Source organism: Passer domesticus, chromosome 20 (genome assembly GCF_036417665.1).
Source record: "Passer domesticus isolate bPasDom1 chromosome 20, bPasDom1.hap1, whole genome shotgun sequence".
In the NCBI taxonomy this organism is placed as follows: domain Eukaryota; kingdom Metazoa; phylum Chordata; class Aves; order Passeriformes; family Passeridae; genus Passer; species Passer domesticus.
In genome coordinates this window covers 11841499-11853767 of record NC_087493.1, presented here as the reverse complement: position 1 = coordinate 11853767, position 12269 = coordinate 11841499, and the positions used below count along the sequence as shown (strand labels likewise).

The 12269-nt window shown below is 55.8% G+C and overlaps 2 protein-coding genes across 3 annotated transcripts in view; one reads left to right on the top strand and one right to left on the bottom strand.

Moving 5' to 3' along the window:
* Positions 1-5662, top strand: part of NTN1 (netrin 1) — a 76261-nt gene extending 70599 nt beyond the window's left edge. Inside the window, exons 6-7 of one of the 2 annotated variants that reach the window (XR_010349643.1) lie at positions 1941-3800; positions 3858-5662. Coding sequence is in view for 1 of the 2 variants with exons in the window: in XM_064395550.1 (XP_064251620.1) it covers positions 1941-2269 (329 nt within the window). In the remaining variant the exon portion in view is untranslated. Of the gene's footprint in view, positions 1-1940 lie in introns of both variants that reach the window. The other variant, XM_064395550.1, reaches the window with a different exon arrangement.
* A 2821-nt stretch (positions 5663-8483) lies between these two features.
* The window catches only part of STX8 (syntaxin 8), a gene marked incomplete at its 5' end in the record, with an annotated part of 80924 nt that continues 77138 nt past the window's right edge, over positions 8484-12269 (bottom strand). The window contains one exon of the mRNA XM_064396009.1: positions 8484-10057. Coding sequence (XP_064252079.1) covers positions 9990-10057 — 68 coding nt within the window. The remainder of the gene's footprint in view (positions 10058-12269) is intronic.

Sequence of the window (12269 nt, the reverse complement as noted above, 5' to 3'; positions counted from 1 at the left end):
TGCAGCTCCTTTGATGTTGTTCTCCTGCTCCCAGGGGACCACAGCAAGGGGAGCAGCGTCCCCAGGAGGAGCCACCATCCCCTGTCACCTTCCCTCTGCTGGTTTTGCCAGGGATGTTTTTCCAGGGATGTTTTTCCGTGGGGACAGGCCTGGGTTCAGTGGGAACATCAGCCAGGGGGGAGCAGCTCAGCACAAAGCCGAGCTTTTCCCAGGAGAGGGCAGCTGAGGGGCAGCACCAAGCCCCAGAGCCAGCTTTGGACTGGGGGGGCACAGAGCCCCAAATCAGGAAGGACTGAAACCTCCTTCATGGGAAGGGAGTCTTGAAATCCATCTTAGGCGCTTCCAAAAATTCATCCTGGCCCATTTCTGCCCCTCTGCATGTCCTGTGTCCCCTGGGAGGTGCTGGTCCCGCCTCAGCACTGAGACACCACTGAGCTGGGCTCCAGACCCGGCCTGGGAGGAGCTGAGCGTCCTGGATGTGAAGCTGTGGCAGAAATCCGGCTGTCAGGGCAGGCAGCCGTGGCTGCGCCAGCCAAGCCTTCCTCAGAGCTTTCACTCCTTCCACTTCATTAATAAAAAGGGAAAAAATAAGAGACAGGGGCCTTGACATAAAAAAAAATACAGACTGTGTGTTTTAGAGCAGAGTTTCCTGTAACCACCTCTCTCCAGTTCCTTTTCATTCATTTTCTCCATTTTGTCAGTGTGGACCCAGGCAGGTCAAAGGTTTAAGCTTTTTTGGAAAGATTTGTTTCCAAAAAATAAAAATTGGCTACTCTTCACATTTTGTTACCTTCACACCAGACAGGGAAATACATGGTCAGAGCTTAGGGTTGTTTTTTTTCTTTTTTTTTCCCTTTTTCCTTTTTTTTTTTTAATGAAAGCATCTGGCCTCCATGACACGCTCTGAAAAAAAATACCCCATATATTTTGCAACGTGTTAAAAAGCTGTGCTGGGCTGCAGAGCTCTGCTTCCTCCCAGAGCCTGGAATCACTTGGTTTTAGAGACAGGGGGATGCTCCTCCATGCAGGGGGAAAACTGGACTGTTACAAGGCAAGTGGCAGAGTTTCCCCTGGGGTTTTTGGGGGTTTCTTCTCCCTCTGTAATTTATACAAACAGCGTTGGCCCCTCTGGGGCTCAGCCAGGCAGGCAGATGAAGGGGCAGGGGTTTGTAGCTGCCAGGGCATGGAGGGAACCGTGGGGAAAAGGGAAAAGCTCAATGATTCACTAAAAAAGCTCTTTGTGGTTGTGCTGCACCAGGCCTGGCCCCTGCCTGCTGTCCCATCCTCACTGGGACTTGCCTGTGTCCCTGCTGTGGGCATTCCTCACCCACAGCTGGCAAACAAACCCCGGAGGGCTGGGCAGGCCCTGCCAGGGGAAGGGATTTCCTGGCAGCTGGTTTTCAGCCCTGTGCCAGCAAAGAGCAAGGGCTGAGGTTTCCTCAGTCCATGGCTACAGGGGAGGTTACACAGCATCAGCCATGGGCTGGGAAAACATCATCATCATCACCATCTTCATCATCACCAGCACCTTGTGCAGGGGTCAGGGCTGTCCTCCCACCTCCCCTGGCTGTGGGAGCTGGAGGTCTCGCAGTGCTGTGCCAGGACATCTCCTTGGAGCCCCGTGCTGCCACCCGTGCTTGCAGAGGTGTTTCAGTGACTCTGCCAGGCGCAGAGCTGCAGAGCATCTCCCAAGCCTGTGGTGCTCTTGGAAGCTCTGCTGAACCCTCAGATGCAGCACTGGCTGCTCCTGTTCTTGTTCAGCTGCTCCTGTTCTTGGGGGTGGCCTGGGCACAGCATTTTGGGGCATCCACAGCCCCTGGCTGCTGCAAGGCCCCTCCTCCTCACACAGCCCATTAGGTAAGGCTTGAAGCGCATTTTCTCCTCACCAGCCCACACAGTAACACCTTCTCCTCTCTTGCCTGTGTGTTGTTTCTCTCCAGCTGTCCAGATCCACGTCCTGAAGGCAGAAAAGAACGCGGACTGGTGGAAGTTCACGGTGAACATCATCTCTGTCTACAAACAGGGCAGCAACCGCATCCGGCGCGGGGACCAGACCCTGTGGATCCACTCCAAGGACATAGCCTGCAAGTGCCCCAAAATCAAGCCCATGAAGAAGTATCTGCTGCTGGGCAACAACGAGGACTCTCCCGACCAGAGCGGCATCATTGCGGACAAAAGCAGCCTGGTGATCCAGTGGCGGGACACGTGGGCCCGGCGGCTGCGGAAGTTCCAGCAGCGGGAGAAGAAGGGGAAGTGTAAGAAAGCCTAAAGGAGGAGGAGAGGGAGAGACTGACTGTGCATGCTGCTTTGTGTAGAGCTGGGGCGGGCAGGGACCGGCTGCCAGGGCGGGCTGGGGGGACAGGGGGGCAGCGACCACGGCTGGGGGTGCTGGGCTTGCACCTCCTCTTCCAGGGAAGACAAAACCCAACGGGACCCAACAGGACCCAACAGGACCAAACAAAACCCAACAGAACCCAACCAAACCCAACAGAACCCAATGGGACCCAAGAGAACCCAACAAAACCCAACAGAACCCAACAACACCCAATAGGGTCTGAGAAAACCCAATAGAACCCAACAGGACCCAACAGAACCCAACAACACCCAACAGGATCCAAGAAAACCCAACAAAACCCAATCCACACACGGACAGAATCCACGAGTGGGGTGCAGGCCTGCAGCACCTGGGTCCCCCCAGCTCCCTCCTGCCCCGTTGCTGAAGAACTCAGAGACACCAAACTGCCTTCCAGCTGCCAACATCTGCTGCCTCCAAAGCACGGCATGGGCACATCCACCCCGTAAGAAACTAATCAACAGCACCGCTGGAAATTAACCCCCCATCCCCAAAACACGTGTTTGCAACTTAGGCTGACCGAGACAGTTCTTGTAGAGGAAACTAAACCGAGACTTTTGCTGAGGCCAGACCCGAGGATGGGCAGACGGGGTCCTGGAGGGCTTTGGTGTCCAAGAGCCATGGCCACCCCTGGTGCTGCCTGCGGCGGCCGAGGTCTGCAGCTGCGATGATGCTCTGGGGCCACTTCAGGCACAGCCAAGAGGGGACAATGTTGGTGGGTGACTTCCTGCTGTGCATCACTCTGGGAATGGCTCCGTGCCCAGCCCCTGGCCCTGAGGATGCTGCCCCCACCACACTGAAGGCGTGTGAGCCCACAGGGTGCCCTGTCCCCCTCCAGCACCCATTTCCAAGGAGTCAGTAACCAGGATCCCCAAGGAAACACCCAGACCTGACAAAAAATGAGTTGGCATCCAGTTCCCACAAAGTGCCCCAGAAGATCATGCCAGTCTCAGTCCCTGAATCTCCACTGTGGCCAGCCCTGAACCTCCTCCATGGGCTCTTCCCCTCTGCTGCTGTCAGCACACCAGGAACCCTCAGATGGCAGAAGATCCCTGCAGGTGCCACCAGGGTGCTGGCTGGTCATGGTCCCACCCCCAGACTCAGGCAGCTCTCCCAAACCCACAGCAGCTCTGCCCTCGCTCCCTCTGGAGCTGCAGCCCCTGACATCCCTGTGAAAGTCTTGGAGACAAAGTGGGAGCAGAGGGTGCCAGGGGCTGTCCCCACGGGCCAGTGCAGAGCTCTGGGGCCTGGCTGGGCCACAGCCCACACAGGGAAGGGGAAGGTGTGACCCACCTGCAGCTCTCCTCCCTCTGCTGGGGGGCAACCAGCCAATTTACAATTCCCAATTTCCAGTCATTAATGCACTGAGCGCAGTGGAGGCTGCCTCACCTCAGACAGGAGCACCCTGTGGGCAGGACTGGCTCTGGAGCTGCTCCCCCCGTGCCAGGCTGCTCCCCCCGTGCCAGGCTGTTTTCTCCATGCCAGGCTGTTTTCTCCATGCCAGGCTGCTCCCCTGCCACAGCAGCCCCGGGGAATGGGGATTTCAATCCCAGCTCCTCCAGGGAGAGCAGGAATTCCTGGGCAGGAAGGCAGGGAGGGCAGGACGCTACCTGGAGGAGAAGCAAACATTAGTCGCTATGAAAAGCAAAACCTCCCTGCTATTTTTCCTTTTAGGAAACTTGGAAACATCTCTTTTATGACATTTTCCAGTGGTTTTGCCTTGTTTTATAGCAATGGACAATATTTATATAATGACATAAACCACCATAAAGCAGGGCAGCCATGTAAATAGGTGCACAGAGGAGGCTCCCAGGGCTGCTGGAGACACCACCCGCAGGGACCCAGCTCTGCTCAGCCTCCCCTGCCACCACAAGGCTCCAAAATTAATCTGGGTATTCAGAGAAAAATCCCACCCTGGACATCAAGCAACTCCCCCCACCAGGTCTGTGTGTTCTCCCCTTTCCAAACTGGATTTGGTTTTCCTTATCTCGGAGCTCAAGGAGAGCTGAGGGTTTTGCAGCCAAGGGAAGTGAAGCCACCAGGTTCTGAGGGATAAAATCTGACCTCAAGTGTCTAAATGGAGGCTTAAAGCCCTAAAACAGGGCTTGGGTGCTCTCCTGCAGCCACCATTTAGGTAACAGAATCCAACCCAAAGCCAGCTCTCCACGTGGAGAGCAGCAGGAAAGGCCAGGGCAGCTGGGGACTCGGGAACTGCCCAGAGCACACCTGGGCACCCAAGGCTCACTCCCAGCTTCCACCCTTGCCAAGCCCAGCCTGGACACCCCAAACCCCCAGGGACACCCTCCAGCCCCTTCCCTGCTCCCACTGCTCCTGGAGGCTGCAGAAGACCCCCACCCCTGACCCCACGGCCAGACCCCCCCAGGTACTGCCACAACCCAGGGGGTTCAGAAGGGAATGAGCTGGCACAGCAGGCAGGGTCCTGGCACAGCAGGCAGGGTCCTGGCACAGGGGGTGTCCCCCACACCTGTCCCTCTGTCCCCGATGGAGTTCTGTGCTTCCCGGGCAGCCCAAGCCCTGACTCCATCCTCGGTGCCCCTGCGCTGCCAGCAGCCCGACCTGCAGGAGCTGCTGCTGCACCTGGAGCAGCTCTGCAGCCAGGGCACTGCAGCCCTTCCTGCAGCAGCCCTGCGCCAGGACACCTCCGGGAGGGCACCTCTGCTGGCCCCCAGAGGGACAGGATGTCCCTGGGGCCAGCAGGGACCCAGCCAGGGCCACCACGGGGACAGCAGTGGCACCCCCAGGACAGCGGCGAGGCCGGGAAGGGGCCGTGGTGCCTTCAGGGAGGCTTTGGAGAGCAGCTGAAATGCCAAAACAATCATCAGCGACCGTAGCACCCGACACAAGTCGCTTGGTCTCGTTTCTGTTCGTCCGTCCTGTCCGTGCCCCTCCCGCCCCCGCCTCACCCCTCACAAACCTGTGTTCGTTTTGGGGTTATTTTGTTGATTTTTTTTTTTTTTTTTTTTTTTGTTATTTCTGTTAATATCTTGAACTGTAAATGTTGTTTAGTTATGACCATGGCAGACTGCTTTGGGCGATGTTTCTTTACAATGCATACTAATATATTATGGTTATTATATATGAATATATTTAATGACACGTGAAAAAGTTGTGGATTTTCTTATTGTTTTTCTGAGTTGTTTCTTTTTTTTCCCCCTTTTTTTTCCCCTTTTGTTTGTTTGTTCGTTAGATTGGCTGTAATTGACCCGAAGGAGCTTGTAACTGTTCAGCACCCCCTCGGTAGAACTAAAGTCAGAAACCAGTTGAATAAACTCTTGTAAACTGTAAAAATCTCCAGGAATTTCTGTTTTTTCCCAGCCCATTGCTCATTGAACCTGTGGGACAAGGACCTGGGCAAGGGAATGACGGTGTCCCCTCCAGCCCCTGGGTCTGTCAGTGGCCCCAGGGTGGCACAGCTATTGGTGACTGGCAGTGCCAGCCCTGTCCCTGCCCAGCACCCCCAGGCAGTGGCCACTGGCCTCGGGGACAGCGGGGTCACCGTGGGGGGGTGGCAGGGGGCTCAGCTGTGCCCTGCAGGGGGACAGAGCCAAAACCTGCCCGGAGCTGGGGACAGGTGGGGCCAGCCAAGGTCTGGGTCAGGACAGCTGCCAGCCCACTCTGGGGCCGTTTCTGTCCCGTCCAGGGGCAGCTGGGCCGTGTGCCCCCCTGCCCCTCCTGCAGGCTCAGGGCTCCGTCAGCTCCAGCAGCACCAGCGGGGCCAGCGCTGCGGGAAGGCACGGGCTGGGGGCACCCACAGCCTGGAGAGCCGGGGGAACTGAGGCAGCCAAACATTCCAGGGACACACGTCCAGGCAAAAGGGGCTGCCGAGTGCTGGGGGTCAGCCCAGCTGACCCGAGCCTTCAGCAGCGCTGGGGATTTATGAATCCAAAAACATCCCGGGGCCGGAAACGTCGCGTGTTTATTGCAGGGACAAATGGGTCCCAGTGCCAGCCCTCTGCTCCGAGGGGCAAATGGCCTTCCCAGATTGCAGGTGGCCACTTGTCCAGAGGTGACACGGTGGCTCTGGAAAGAGGGGGATGAGGCTTTTCCCACGCAGGGCTGGAGCTGGAGTGGTTTTCCCAGCCTGGCCCCAGCAGGCAGTGAGGGAGAGGAGCCATCCACACACCGAGCCCACCCCAGGGATCAGGGAATGGGACAATGCCCAGCAGCATTCCAGGATGAGGTGGGGATATTTCCCAGGGCACTGGGGCACACCCCAGACCTGCCCCCAGCACTGGGATTTTGATGAAACTCCAGCTGGAAGCAGCTGAAGTCCTGAGCACGTCCTCCAGGACAGAGATGCAGGAGGTGGCAGGGAAGGCGAAGGCTGGGATGTCTCTGGGCACATTCCAGGAAGATTTTTGCTTGGAGAAGCCTCTCCAGGTTGGCTCCTCCGCCGCTGCTGCTCGGAGCCAAACCCTGGCATCTCTCGTATTTTAACCTTCCCTTTTCTTTAGTGGGGCAGGGAGACAGAAAAGCTTCCCTGCACACAGCAGAGTGCTGCCAAATCCGCTGCTTTTCAATAAAATTCCTCACCCACACCGCACGTTAAATGCTACCTAAAGGGCAAGGCTGAGAACCCCTTTGTTGGCCAGCACAGCGAGCAAGCCCTGCTGTTTCCACCCTTCCCAGGCACTCACAGGAAGAATGTGTTGGAGGATCCAGTGGGTCAGAAAAGCCTTTGAAAGCCTGGTCAGAACAGAGTGCTGTGGAACGCTGACCAGGATGAGTTACACGTCCATCCTGCGTGTCCTGGGAATTCAAACAAAGCTGTAATTCCCTCTGGAACTGGCAGGTTTAATTAGGAGCCCAGGCCCGTGGTCTGCTCTGAACAAAGCCCACGTTGCTCTCTGGCTGTCACTGGAGATCCACGGGGCTGCTCCAGAGCTGGGAGTGAAATCCTGCTCCAGGTTCAGAGGCTGCTGCTGAGGAACAGCTCCAGGAGCATTCCCAGTGTCCACAGAGCTGCAGGAATGCACGGATTTGGAACTCCTCTCCAAAACCTTTCCTCGTTTCCAGCTGGAGCAGCCCTGCCTAGAGCTCCCGTGCTAATCTGACATCAACAATAACTCATGACCCCCCTGCCGTGCCCTCTTGAAAACCAGAGCACATTAACCCCCCCCTGCTTGCCCCTGCCCTCTCTGACAGCCCCAAGGTGAAGCATCTCTCCAAGAAAGCTGAGCAGGCACAGCCTGGGCTGCCTTGGAAAGGCTTTGGGGATTTTGTCCAGCAGAGCACACAGATGACTCCAGAGGAGCCCCAGCCTGCAGCCTCTCCAGCTCTGAGTGCTGAGGATGGGCACAGAGCCCTGGCTGAAGCTGGAGGGGGCACAGCTGGAGCTCTGGCCTTTCTCACCAAGCTCCTCTCTCCTGTGCCCTCCCTGGGAACACAGGGACAGGGAAATGCTCTCTGGATCAGGGGACAGCTCCCACAGCTGCAGGACACAGCACCACCCACGGCAGGTGAAGAGCAGCCCTGGATCCCTGGGAATGTTCAGGGCTGGACTGGAGGGGGCTTGGAGCAAGCTGGGCCAGGGCAGGTCCCTGCCCAGGGATGGGATTTCAAGTCTTTCCCCTCCCAGCCCCTCTGGGATCCTGGGTACTCCATGTGTCCCACGGGTACTCAGGAGCTCCCTGCCTCTGCTTCCTGCAGAACTCATCTTCTTCATCCTTTCCACAGCTCATCCTCAGAGCCTGGAGCACCGGGCCGAGCTGCAGCCTTGGAGCTGCACCTGCAGGGAGATGACTGGAGGGGACTGCAGCCTCCAAACCCTTAGCTACGGGGCAGTGCCCACGTGCCAGTCTGGGGAAACAGGAGGAGAATGGATTTGTGCCAGCCTGAGGGGACAGCACCAGGACAGCCTGGCTCCCACCTCCAGAGCAGCCCGGGATGTGCTGGGTGGGCAGAGGGACACGAGTGCCAGAGCTGTGACAGGAGACACCACCAGGGCAGGTGAGGGCAGCCCCTGCAAGTCTGACACATCTGACACAATACACACACAGTCTGACAGAAATTGCTTATTTCCTTCTCCAGACCAGCTCTTAGATATGGCAGTGTTGGATAAACCATTCACAGACAACACAAGATACAATAAAACCCCAGGCAGAGAAACTGTATATAAATGGATCAGCTTTAATCAGTATTTATTGCTGCTCTATTAATCCTGAAATCAAACTGACATGTGTAACAAAATAATTATTCTCTTGGCCAGAAGCAAACATTTAATACTTCTTTTTCATTAGTTTTGAAATAGGTAATCCTTCCTCTCAGCTGCAGAAGGGTGTGAGAAGCTGTCAAAGGAAGAGCCAGAGCTCAGTGAGGACGTTAATTGTGGTGCATCTCCTGAGGCCAGGCTGGCAGAGCCCCTGGGGAGCACACGAGGGCAAAGCTCTCCACTCTCACAGGCTGGGCTGAGCCTGCTGCTGTTCAATTCCCATCCCTGGAGATCCATAACCCACCAATAGCCATCCCTGGGGATCAATAACCCACAAATAGCCATCCCTGGGGATCAATAACCCACCAATAGCCATCCCTGGAGATCCATAACCCAGCAATAGCCATCCCTGGGGATCAATAACCCAGCAACAGCCATCCCTGGGGATCAATACCCAGCAGTGCCTCCCCAAGGGCTGAGCACTGCCCGGTCACCGTTGGCTCCGTGCTGCCCACGGGGGTCCTGCAGGGCTGGCACTTCCCATCCTGGAGAACCCAGATGCAGCCACTCCCCATTCCTGGAACAGAGAATTTTCCCTCTGAAGGAGGGATCCCAAAGCAGGGAACGCTGCTGCTCTCCAAACCGCTCCTGGATTTCGGTGCTGGGAGCCCTGGGGTGTCTGGGCTCAGCGAGAGGGGCAGGGCAGCAGCACCAGCGTGCCCCAGAGCAGGAGAGGGGGGTCCATCCCTCAGCTGCAGCTGCTGAGTGCCAGGGGAAGGTGGGAAGAGTGGGATGAAATGCTGTCAGTGGGATGAAATGCTGTCAGTGGGATGAAATGCTGTCAGTGGGATGAAATCCTGACAGTGGGATGAAATCCTTTTTCCCACTGAATCCTCCAGACCCCACCGAGCTGCTCAGCCAAGGAGAGCGGGTGTCTGGTGGATGCTGCTCAGTCTGCTGCAGTGGAGTTCACTGCCAGCAGTGGAGCTTATTCCCAACAATGGATGGAGCTCATTCCCAGCAGTGGAGTTTACTCCCAACAATGGGTGCAGTTCATTCCCAGCTCTGCAGTTCATTCCCAGCAGTAGAGAGTTTATTCCCAGCGATGGCTGGAGCCCATTCCCAGCTCTGGAGCTCATTCCCAGCAGTGGAGTTTGTTCCCAGCGATGGAAGGAGCTCATTCCCAGCAGTGGAGTTTGTTCCCAGCGATGGAAGGAGCTCATTCCCAGCAGTGGAGTTTGATCCCAGCGATGGGTGCAGTTCATTCCCAGCAGTGGAGTTTGATCCCAGCGATGGGTGCAGTTCCTTCCCAGCTCTGCAGTTCATTCCCAGCGATGGCTGGAGCTCATTCCCAGCAGTGGAGTTTATTCCCAAAGTTGGATGGAGCTCATCCCCTGCCCCCAGAGGTGCCTCCCCGAGCCCTGGGGCTGCCCTGGAGCAGCTCTCTGGCAGGACTGGCCGGGGTTAGCCCGTGGGCCAGAGCGCGACCACGGCGATGGCGATGAGCAGCAGCACGATCACCACCAGCATCCCTGCAGGAACACAACAAGGCTTAGGCTGCCTCCATCATTTACAAATGGGTGATTAAATTGCTCCTCCTCCTCCCCCTGCTCACCCCGACAGGCCTCACTGGTACCTGAGCAGAGAGCTGGACCCCAACCCCACGCTGGCAGAGAGGTTCCTTCCCTCCCTGACCCCACAAATCAGAGCTTTCCAGCAGTGCCTGTGGGGTATCTTCCTACCTGAACATCTGCCACAGAAACATCAAGGGATGTGTTTAATTCACAGCCAGGCCAGCTGAGCTTTGCTGGAATCCCTCTGTACCATCCCACTGGGGCAAAGGATTACTGAGGAGGAAATCCAAACTGCAGCAGGAAATTGTTTCCAACACAAAGCACTCCTGCTTTCAGACAGAGCTCTCTGCAGGGCTGGGCTTTCAGGCACGGACCTGACCTGGGGAACCAGGGATGATCCAGCCCTGGAGAGAATCCCCAGTGCCCTGGCCCAGCTCTGCCCGTGTGCCCCATCCTGCCCCAAACCCACTGATCCCTGCAGAGGCCAGTGACAAACGAGACTGTACAAAATGGGATCCCTCCCTTCTCCCTAAGTCCCCATTTCTCAGCAGCAACCCTCCCCTTTCTGTCCCAATTTTTAGAGGAAAGGAAGAAATGTTTTAGTGAGAACACCCTGGATCCACCTCCCAAACCACCCCCAGTAAACAAACTCCTCACCCAGCTGGATCCCCGTGCTGGGCACTGGCATCACACCCATGGCATCCCCTGGGCTTAAATGGTCTTTTAATTAAGAGGCTTTTATTTGTGCTCAGTTTCTGCTGTGTGCAGTCCCCCTGCCCGAGCTGAGGGAAGGCACAGGGCTCCAGGAGTGGAAAACCTGTCCCTTCCTCTCTCTGCTCACTGAGGACTATTACTCAGCCACTTCCAGTATTTACAAGTCCAGCTCATGGCAATTAAAAAAGGATGTGTTGAAGTAAACTCCTCCTTCCAAGCTGGAAAAGGATATTAGACACTGCTTTTTGTAAATAGTGTCATGTTTTCTGTGCAGAAACTGTTCCTCTGCCAGCGGGCCAGGATTTTTTTTCCAGGGAAATAAGAGTTGCCACCAACAGTATTTTTTTCTCTTTTGCTCAGCTGAAACCAACTGTGATCCCATCCATCCCTGCCCTGTGGCAGTGGGAGCCATTCCCTGTGTCCTGTCCCCCATCCCTGGTCCCCAGTCCCTCTCCAGCTCCCCTGGAGCCCCTTCAGGCTCTGAGCTCTCCTGGAGCCTTCTCCTCTCCAGGCTCACCAGCCACAACTTCCTCACCCTTTTAGTCTCGTATTTTTTACACCTTAATATACATTCTGGAGTTTTCCACAGAGCCAGAAGCAAATAATTTGCCTAAATAGGGAAGAAGTAAGATCTGATAAAGCTGCCACATTCCCATTCTCTGTTATGTTTTGCACTGGAGGGAGAAGTTTTAGAGGGTGCAAATCCTTCACACAGTTTCAGTGTAACAGAGTTTATGGACTCCAGCAATTAAGAGACAACTGAGATCAGCTGCTTGGAAAATACTCCATAGGTGTGAATTACTAATGATACAGAGGGGAGTTAATGGGCTGTAATTGTTCTTTGACAAGTCCCAAGAAAAACCACACATAAACCCCAAATTATTCCCCAGCAGGAAGAGGGGAAGGTGGGGGCCAATTAAGGATTGCTAATGGGCAGTGCTGAGTGAGGGAACTGCAGGACACAGGGCACTGAGAGAGGGACAGCAAAGTGAAATAAACCTCCTTCCACGCCTGGAAAAAGAGAGGCACTCAAACCCGCAGGCAGAAAGGTGAAGAGCTGTCCCTGCCCAGCTGAGGGGGAGCAGCAGCGCTGCCGAGCCCAGGGACCCCGGGCAGGAGCCCAGGCCTGCCCAGCACATCTCCCAGCACCTCTCCCACCACCCACAACAGGCTGCACGCATTCCCCCTGACCCACACAGCAGCAGATCGGAAGGATCTGAAGGTTTGAAAGTGGCTGCTTCACATGCTTTCCCCACAAAAGCTGGGAGAGGATCTGACAGGAATTCTGCATGCTCAGGTCCTGCCTGTTTTGCCTTTTTTTTTGCTCAAATGCTATGAAATATAAATATTCCCCTTGACAAGAAACCCTCAAAGAGACGTTCAGGAATCAAAGCCATTCCTAAAGTCAACAGGAGTCAGAAGAGAACAAAGGGAAGATTCTCATGCTAAAGGAAAC